General features: G+C 31.6%; 2 protein-coding genes across 3 annotated transcripts; both read left to right on the top strand.

Moving 5' to 3' along the window:
• The first annotated feature begins 441 nt into the window (after positions 1-441).
• LOC111703545 (uncharacterized) lies at positions 442-7,992 on the top strand. Of its 2 annotated transcripts, none has more exons than XM_023475510.1 (4): positions 442-520; positions 1,871-2,398; positions 2,642-2,719; positions 5,698-7,992. In XM_023475510.1, the coding sequence occupies exons 2-4, from the start codon at positions 1,956-1,958 to the stop codon at positions 5,978-5,980; spliced, it is 804 nt and encodes a 267-aa protein (XP_023331278.1). In that variant the 5' UTR covers positions 442-520; positions 1,871-1,955; the 3' UTR covers positions 5,981-7,992. The 2 variants fall into 2 exon arrangements, with proteins under 2 accessions (XP_023331278.1, XP_023331277.1); XM_023475509.1 differs by having other exon boundaries at positions 506-540.
• Positions 764-1,911, top strand: LOC111703541 (ribosomally synthesized cyclic peptide ustiloxin B precursosr-like). Its single transcript, XM_023475504.1, has 2 exons — positions 764-1,529; positions 1,871-1,911. Exons 1-2 carry the CDS (start codon positions 764-766, stop codon positions 1,909-1,911), a joined length of 807 nt encoding a protein of 268 aa, XP_023331272.1.
• Positions 7,993-8,773: the final 781 nt, after the last annotated feature.

Genomic DNA, 8,773 nt, shown 5'->3' with positions numbered 1-8,773 from the left:
TAAATGGAGTGACCGGCTATGAAAAATCAACTATATACAAATGTGGCGAAAGATAATCGATGACTATCGGTTGTAATATCTGAATGATTTGTTTGAAATTAAATAGATTTTTTCACGGTCTAAGTCGTATGTTGCATCTTTCTGAATTTGTATGGACACTACGTTCTTCGGTATTTGTCGCTTTTAACAATTTTCTCCTTATAGACGCAACAGACAAAAGTAAGATTAGTAGCGATCAAAAGCCCTTTTTTATCGCATTAAGCCTATACCCCCTTTCATTTTTGCGAACACTCCCTTTAAAAATTATTATTAATATTATCACAAACTGCGTTTAAAATTTAGTAAAAGCTTTCAATAAATTTTTCCAACTGTATAGATACCAGAGTATCCGACATACATCCTGTCATACGTATTCGGTCCAAAGATACAATATTATTATGGTTCTATTTTGTATCCAGGGAACCCACCATCAATCCATCCTATCCTTCTACCAGTTATATACAAGATCCGGACCCGCAAGGTAACACGGGTTTACACTAGGTATGATCAAAAAGCATACTTTAGGTATAGATAGAACAAGAAGAATTCTGCTAGGTATAGATAGAACAAGAAGAATTCAGCTAGGTATAGATAGAACAAGAAGCATACTCTAGATATATATAGAAAGTCTCTAAGTGTAGATATAACAAGAAGAATTCTACTAGGTTTAGAACAAGAAGAAGAAGAATTTAGGTAAAGATATAACAAGAAAAATACTCTAGGTATGGATAGAACAAGAAGAAGAAACACTATAGGTATAGAAAGAACAAGAAGAAGAAACACTCTAGGTATAGATAGAAGAAGTACAAGAAGAAGAAACACTTTAGGTATAGATAGAAGAAGTACAAGAAGAAGAAACACTTTAGGTATAGATAGAAGAAGTACAAGAAGAAGAAACACTTTAGGTATAGATAGAAGAAGTACAAGAAGAAGAAACACTTTAGGTATAGATAGAAGAAGTACAAGAAGAAGAAACACTTTAGGTATAGATAGAAGAAGTACAAGAAGAAGAAACACTTTAGGTATAGATAGAAGAAGTACAAGAAGAAGAAACACTTTAGGTATAGATAGAAGAAGCACAAGAAGAAGAAACACTTTAGTTATGCATAGAAGTAGCACAACAAGAAGAAACACTCTGGGTATAGATAGAAGTAGCACAAGAAGAAGAAACACTTTAGGTATGCATAGAAGTAGCACAAGAAGAAGAAACACTCTGGGTATAGATAGAAGTAGCACAAGAAGAAGAAACACTTTAGTTTTGCATAGAAGTAGCAAAAGAAGAAGAAACACTTTAGGTATGCATAGAAGTAGCACAACAAGAAGAAACACTCTGGGTATAGATAGAAGTAGCACAAGAAGAAGAAACACTTTAGTTTTGCATAGAAGTAGCACAAGAAGAAGAAACACTTTAGGTATAGATAGAAGAAGTACAAGAAGAAGAAACACTTTAGGTATAGATAGAAGAAGTACAAGAAGAAGAAACACTTTAGGTATAGATAGAAGAAGCACAAGAAGAAGAAACACTTTAGTTATGCATAGAAGTAGCACAAGAAGAAGAAACACTCTGGGTATAGATAGAAGAAGTACAAGAAGAAGAAACACTCTGGGTATAGATAGAAGTAGCACAAGAAGAAGAAACACTTTAGGTATAGATAGAAGAAGCATAAGAACAAGAAGAATAAAAAAAAATTTTAATTGGCAAAGATAAAACAATTGATAATAAGAATTTCAGTCAACCATTGAATATTCTAAAGAAATCTAAATATTCAAAAAACAACATTTTTCCATTGAATTTTGTTAAAAGTTAAACTTAAACTCATTTGTTTTTCAGAGTGGAAGAGGCTTTATAGATGTGGAATTCTGAATAGCTGAACAGAGTTTTCTGAGTCATGTAGAAAACTTCCTTACAAGCCACGATGTCTGTTATCCACTTTCATTCTTCTACCGCCAATAAAATCAATCCAATCAATCAAGAAGATCAGATCAATCAAAAAAATCAAAGCAGGCAAGGTAATCCAATCAATGGAGAAAATCAGATCAGCCAAGGAAATCCTTCCCAAGAAGATAAGTTCATCGGAGGGAATCCATTCATCGGAGGGAACCAATTCAACGGAGGGAACCAATTCATCGGAGGAAACCAATTCATTGCAGGGAACCAATTCAGCCAAATCAATCAGGAGAATGAATCCAAGTTAAATATTATATTTGAGGAGAATTTTTCAAGAATTTCCTCTCAATCTTTTTCATCAAACGGAAAAGAAACAAGTTTTCCATCCACCTCTTCCCATAGAAGCATTACAAGGCAAAAAAAGCAAACAGATTCTTCAAAGGTTGAGTGGCAGCGTGAAAAGGAAGAAAAGTAAGTTTATCTATTTATGTAATTTTATTAGGCATTATTTAGTTCGAAAAAGTTTTTGTGAGGATTTTTATGTTTTCTAGTTTGTTTCAGATAAAAATGAAATGTTGATCAAAAATAAAGTACAACAAAAACTGTTTCACACGCATGATACCTGTCCCATATAACTATATATGTATATATACCCGTCCCATAACTATAATATATATATACCCGTCCCATATAACTATAACATATATTCTTTAGATTTGATCGTTTTGATTTTCTGGTAAACAAATACGTGTTCTCTAAAGAAATGGATGAAATTGCAGCTAATAATTGCAGGTATGAATTGTAATAATGAATTGCAGGTATGTATTGCAAGTATGAATTGCAGGTATGAATTGCAAGTATGAATTGCAGGTATGCATTTTAATAATAAATTGCCGGTATAAATTGCAATTATAAATTATAGATATGAATTGCAAGTATGAATTGCATTGTAGGTATGAAAAGCAAGTATGAATTGCAGGTATGAATAGCAAGTATGAATTGCAAGCATGAATTGCAGGTATGTATTGCAAGTATGAATTGCAGGTACGAGTTGCAACTATAAATTGCAGGTACTTCTTCAATTTTTATAAATTGCAAGTAATAATTGCAAGTATAAATTGTAATAATGAATTGCATGTATGAATTGTAATAATGAATTGCAGGTATGAATTGTAATAATGGATTTCTGGTATGAATTCCAATTATAAATTGTAGGTATGAATTACAAGTATGAATTGCAGGTATGAAAAGCAAGTATGCAAATTGCAGGTATGAAAAGCAAGTATGCATTGCAGATATAAAAAGCAAATATGCTTTGCAGGTATGAATTGCAAGTATGAATTGCAGGTATGAAAGGCAAGTATGAATTGCAATTTGCAGGTATGAATTGCAGATATGTATTGCAAGTATGAATTGCAGGTTCTTCTTCAATTTTTATAAAAAAAAAACCTCCCTGACAGTCTAATCAATGAAGTCCGAGGTATAACTAAATGCCATATATCAACTAATGACAAAATCATAAAAAGATCTGTATTGGACTTGATCAGGGTTAAGAAAAAAACTTTAAAATTTTCTTCTGCCCATTTTGGAATCAAATTATTTTTACCAATTGATAAATAAATTGTTTATCTTTTTATTTGTACTTTTCATCAAGATTGGTTTCGTGTGAAACTCTTTGTTCTTGTAGTTCAAAAACGCTTTCAAGTTGTAAAGCCAAAGGAAGAGCTAAGATGGTTTAAAACCCATAAAAATAACTTAAATTTTATTGAGGAGAGGAAGACCGGGTTTGTTTCTATATTTGTATTGTAAGCAAAATACCATTAGGGCCGATGTCTTTATCTTATCTAATCCAATCTTTCCGAAGACTTTTAAAACGTCCTTATTATCAAGAGATATTAAAATAAATCATTGATGCATACAGAACTCTATACACCTAGTCCTTTTAAAACGTCCATATTATCAAGAGATATTAAAATCAATCATTGATGCATACAGAACTCTATACACCTAGTCCTTTTAAAACGTCCATATTATCAAGAGATATTAAAATCAATCATTGATGCATACAGAACTCTATACATACTGTCCTAACATCAATGCACTACAACTGAAATAGGACTTTTAGAACTTAAGTTTTAAATTTAGAAATAAATGCGCAACTAAATAAATGTGACGAACAATAAACTATTTATATTCTATAGGCACCAAAATCAGACATCTTGGTGTCGCCAGATCATACAGGGTGTCCCACGAAACATGACAGTTAGTGAATGGTTTAAAATGTGCTCTTCCATAATTTGTTACGTTGTTTGATACCAAAGAGAACAATAAAAAATAATGTATCGAAGTCTTCTTACGCTAAAATTGATTGCAAAATATATTTGAATAAAAGATTTTTAAACAAAATAAGCAGCAAAAAGTTTTCAATATCTAATGCAGTGTATGGAAGAAGACATTTAAAACTTTTCACTGACTGTCATGTTTCGTGAGACACCCTAGAGTTCCACAAATAAAAATTTGTCTTTATTAAATAAAAGTTATATATTCTAAAGAGAATTGGTTTAATTTTGGGTATTTGAAACCAAACCCTGAGTACTTAATGTTTAGATATATCCGATACGCTTAAACCGTTTTAGCTTGACAGACATTACAGAGTACATTGTTATATATATGTAATGATATCCTGAGCCGGTGATTTTAAAAAATTCAAGAAAATACAACTCAGGTCTAAGCTGTCGTTGGGCCTTATTTATAGCTTGAGCTTTCGGATTCAAGCTGCAATTTATTTTCCACAAAGTTGAGTTCAAAAAACCGGTTTAATATTCTATTTGCGGATTTTCATGGCAGGATGCCAGGAATTGGCGCATTCCGGGTTTTATGAGAAGAAGACTAAACGTTGACTAAACAAAGATCTTGCAGCGTCAATTACGTGACACAAGCTGTCATGTTGAGTGAATTAGGACCCGAGCCTAAGCTTGAAAATCGTGGGCTCTGGATAACTCCGGGACGGGGTGTAGCAAGGGTGTAATGCAAGGAAAGTAAATTGCGGTCGTTAATACTCTGCGTAAATATTGAAACCAGTTCTCTTTGGGCGGAATTTGTAAACAAGAATAGATGCATCCGTGTTCGTTTAGTATCCGAGGAGGTTAAAAGCATTACATTTGATAATTTTGATAATTCACATAATAGTTTCCTACGACCAGAATATTTCATTGATTTTTTTATGTGAAAAATGGATCCCATGTCAGGCGGTAACATCCGTTTTGTGTGAACATTACCGCCCAGAGACAGTTCACTGCAGTACACTTTTGAAATAACTTTCTTTGCATTTATCTTTGGGGTGTAGTGCAATCATGGATTCCTGTGTTTAATGTATTTCAACGTCACTCACGCAATCACAATATTAAGTAAAGATTTAATAGATTTACTGCGTGTTATCAATATTTTGAGATTATATTTAAATTGTATTAACATAATTTAACATAATTTTAACAACATTTGATAACAATTGATATCAGCTCTGAGTTCTGTTTTTATATAAAATTAAGTTTTCCTAATGGCAAACAAATTATATTGAAGCAATACAATTTGACTGAACTTCTATGACCCCCCAAAATTGAAATTATAGATATAAAATCTCACCATGTTATTTTGATTTTTGTTACAGATTTCATTTTCAATCTCCTTATTTAAAAATAGCCATGTAGTGATTGAAGATGGACGACCTTGATTATTCCGATTGTTTGAGATTATGACTGTACTTTGTTTAGAATGTTTGAAAGAATGAGAAACGCTTCGTCAGCTCCTAAGAAGACGAAGCTAGAAATGAAGAATGAGTCAATAAACGAAAAGGAACGGGAAGAATTGTTCCTTGATATCGATGAAGTGAATATGAGAGATATCTATGATGCTAAAGATATCGATGATGTGAATATGATAGATATCTATGATGATAAAGATATCGATGATGTGAATATGATAGATAGATATCTAAACTCATTTGATGAAACCCTTTTCACAGATGAAAACATCATCAAACAACCTCACTTTTAAAGGGACTGTAATTGGCATGTATTCTAAGTGACCCTGCAGGCAATGCTGACAATGCCTGATTACAATACAGCCTGTACCCTTAATAGCTTTGTATGATCAAATATGAATTAGATTTCATTGTTTTTAATTCTTTAAACGATATATTTTCATTTGCAGTTTCTATGGGAAAGTGACTTGCGAATTTCTTGCTTTTAAGAATGGTAAAAAAAAACAATGGTATCTACCACATTTGTAACAAGATTACGGTTTCAAGGATATCATTTTATATCAGGCATCTTTGTATGGAGGGTCACTAAAAATTACGCTTTCAGTCAACCCGACCTATCAAATACTCTGTGAGATTTGAGTAACAGTACTTATTCTCTTTTACTGGATATGTTCGATTCAGATTGGTTCAGCGTAATTTCAATTAACCCTCAAATGCAAAAATTGCAATACCCAATTCACAACTGTACCCTTGAAACTTTTCTCTAATAAATGATGTGGAAGCTACTGTAGTTTTTCTAGGCTTTAAAATTGGTCAATTCCTTTATGTTTTCATGCAGTAGAAATGCACAAGTCATTTCAGTAGTATTAATCTGTTTTTAAACATTTTTATCTAACCATACTTAATTGGACACACCTTTTTAAGAGTACCGATGGAAATTGGACATTGCCATCTTTTTATGGAGAGTAACTCAAAATTACGCTTACAGCCCCTTTAAAGAAAACTGCAATTGTTCAAACAATGTTAATATATTATTATTTTGAGGGGATACATCAAGATACATTACCCACCACCCCCCCCTACCTCTAAATTTTTGATGTATCAGATATGTAATTTTCAATACGTATAATTATCTAAGTATCTAATTATCCTGACCAGATGTATTATAGACCAAGGCCAAATGCCAAGATAAGCTAAGATCTTCAAAATATAATGATTCAAGACAACAGTAACACTACCACAAAGATTTAAGGCTTATTTTATACTTAAAAAATTTACTTAATTACATGATGAATCTGTTATATTTCAAAACTCAACGGTCGGCGATTATATCAATACAATAAAGACGACTTTTATAAATAATGTTTTGAGCCCTAACAAGGGTTTTTTTGAACTACAAGCAAACATAGAGAGAAAATGTTCATTTACAACTTCTTTTGGTTGACATGTTTTTGTGTCTCTGCTGATTGAACATTTGGTAAAAATCAAAATTGAAATAGAAAGATCGTCTTTCTTGTGTGTTAACAAAACTGCAAGATACACTTAACTCCTCTTTAGAACTAAAAACATTAGTGTATTTAGATTATACAGGGTTCACCAAAAAGAACGAAACTATAGAGACAACCTGAAACTCTTTAAATATGACAATTCCAAGTTAAATTCAAGTCTTCTGTCTTGAATACTCTTATTTAATGCCTTGATGCTTCTCTATGCTTACAAAAGAATTAAACAAGTTATTTATATTTTAATGGTAATCCTGTATACCACAGAGCCACAGCATGTGTGTTAACAAATAATTATTCATGTGCTGTGTATATTTATAATTAAAATGTAAGTAACTACTGTGGTAGGCGATTATATCAATATAATGAAGACGACTTTTTTATTTGTTTCCATGTTTTTGTGCATCCATTCTGTGTAAATGATTGATGTAAATTAAAACTGAAACTGAAAGTCGTCTTTATTATATTGATATAATCGCCTACCACTATAATAAAACGCATAAACCTGATATAAATCAGAACTGTTTAGATTTATTAATTATTTAGAGGCATAACACAGGTAGAATACAAGTCGTCTTTACTGTTTCTAGCTAAAACAGCTTAGCTTTGAAATATATAATTTGTATCTTTAATATTAATGAAAATATTTCCCCAAAAGTGTCATCGATATGCAGGGTAGTCAACAAGGAGGAGACCGCAAAGACGACCTGAAACTTTAAAAATGTGACGATTCCAGAGTTTATAGTTTATAGTTATAGGGAGATGCGAGTGCGAGTAAAAGGAAACAGATAGTTTCAATTCCGCACAGTTTTATAATAATAATAATAATAATAATCATAATATTCTACTAATATTCTATTTTTAACACCAAGGAGCTGGCTTAACTACAGCTGTACACTACATGCAGTCCGGGTTTTCTTGCAGGGATAAAACGGTGAAATTGGAAGACGACTTTCAGACTCAAGTTATGATTTTAAATAGTTCAATAAACAATATGAGAAGGTTCCTGCATTTTAAAATTGTATTCTGTAGAGGTTTGCTTTTATCAAACATGCAAATTTGTTACCCTTAAAGAAAATATAAGGCAAAAAAGATCGTCTTAAAATGATCGTTTTGGCGTTTTTAAAATGAAAATTTTTGGTTTTTTGTATGTTTGATAAAAGCAAACTTCTACAGAATACAATTTTTAATCGTTGGGCCCTTCTCATATTGTTGTAAAAACTTTTAAAAGTCTGAAAATATTAAAAGTTTCTGTAAACGAATCTAGCTATTGCTCATGCACTATAGTCTTGATGGTTATTTTTAGATTTTATAAGTTTTCTAACTAAGCAGAAATAAAATATAAATTAAATTTCATTTTAATTCTTATTTAAATTGAGAAAAAATATTCTAGAAATATCCTAAATTTGTTTGAGAAAATCTGGGAACCAATCGAAACTTTTTAGGACAGTGTTATAATTTATACAGCTAATTTTACATTATACAGGGTGTCCCAATAAACATGGGAATTCAGTGACGAATTCGATATCGTCTTTTTAAATAAGTCTTAGATTTAGTATAGTGATACCTGCTGAGAAAGCTTTA

Source organism: Eurytemora carolleeae, unplaced genomic scaffold, assembly GCF_000591075.1.
Source record: "Eurytemora carolleeae unplaced genomic scaffold, Eaff_2.0 scaffold454, whole genome shotgun sequence".
Taxonomy (NCBI): Eukaryota; Metazoa; Arthropoda; class Copepoda; order Calanoida; family Temoridae; genus Eurytemora; species Eurytemora carolleeae.
The sequence above is the reverse complement of the archived record's forward strand: the minus strand, read 5'-3'. Positions and strand labels throughout refer to the sequence as shown.

Bases quoted from the DNA above. Each gene is read 5' to 3' on its own strand.
- LOC111703541 (XM_023475504.1), top strand. From the start codon at position 764: ATGGATAGAACAAGAAGAAGAAACACTATAGGTATAGAAAGAACAAGA. The intron at 1,530-1,870 runs GTATAGATAGAA...TTTGTTTTTCAG, and splicing joins AAGAAGAAGAAACACTTTAG to AGTGGAAGAGGCTTTATAGA.
- LOC111703545 (XM_023475510.1), top strand. From the start codon at position 1,956: ATGTCTGTTATCCACTTTCATTCTTCTACCGCCAATAAAATCAATCCA. The intron at 2,399-2,641 runs GTAAGTTTATCT...TATATTCTTTAG, and splicing joins CAGCGTGAAAAGGAAGAAAA to ATTTGATCGTTTTGATTTTC. The intron at 2,720-5,697 runs GTATGAATTGTA...TACTTTGTTTAG, and splicing joins ATTGCAGCTAATAATTGCAG to AATGTTTGAAAGAATGAGAA.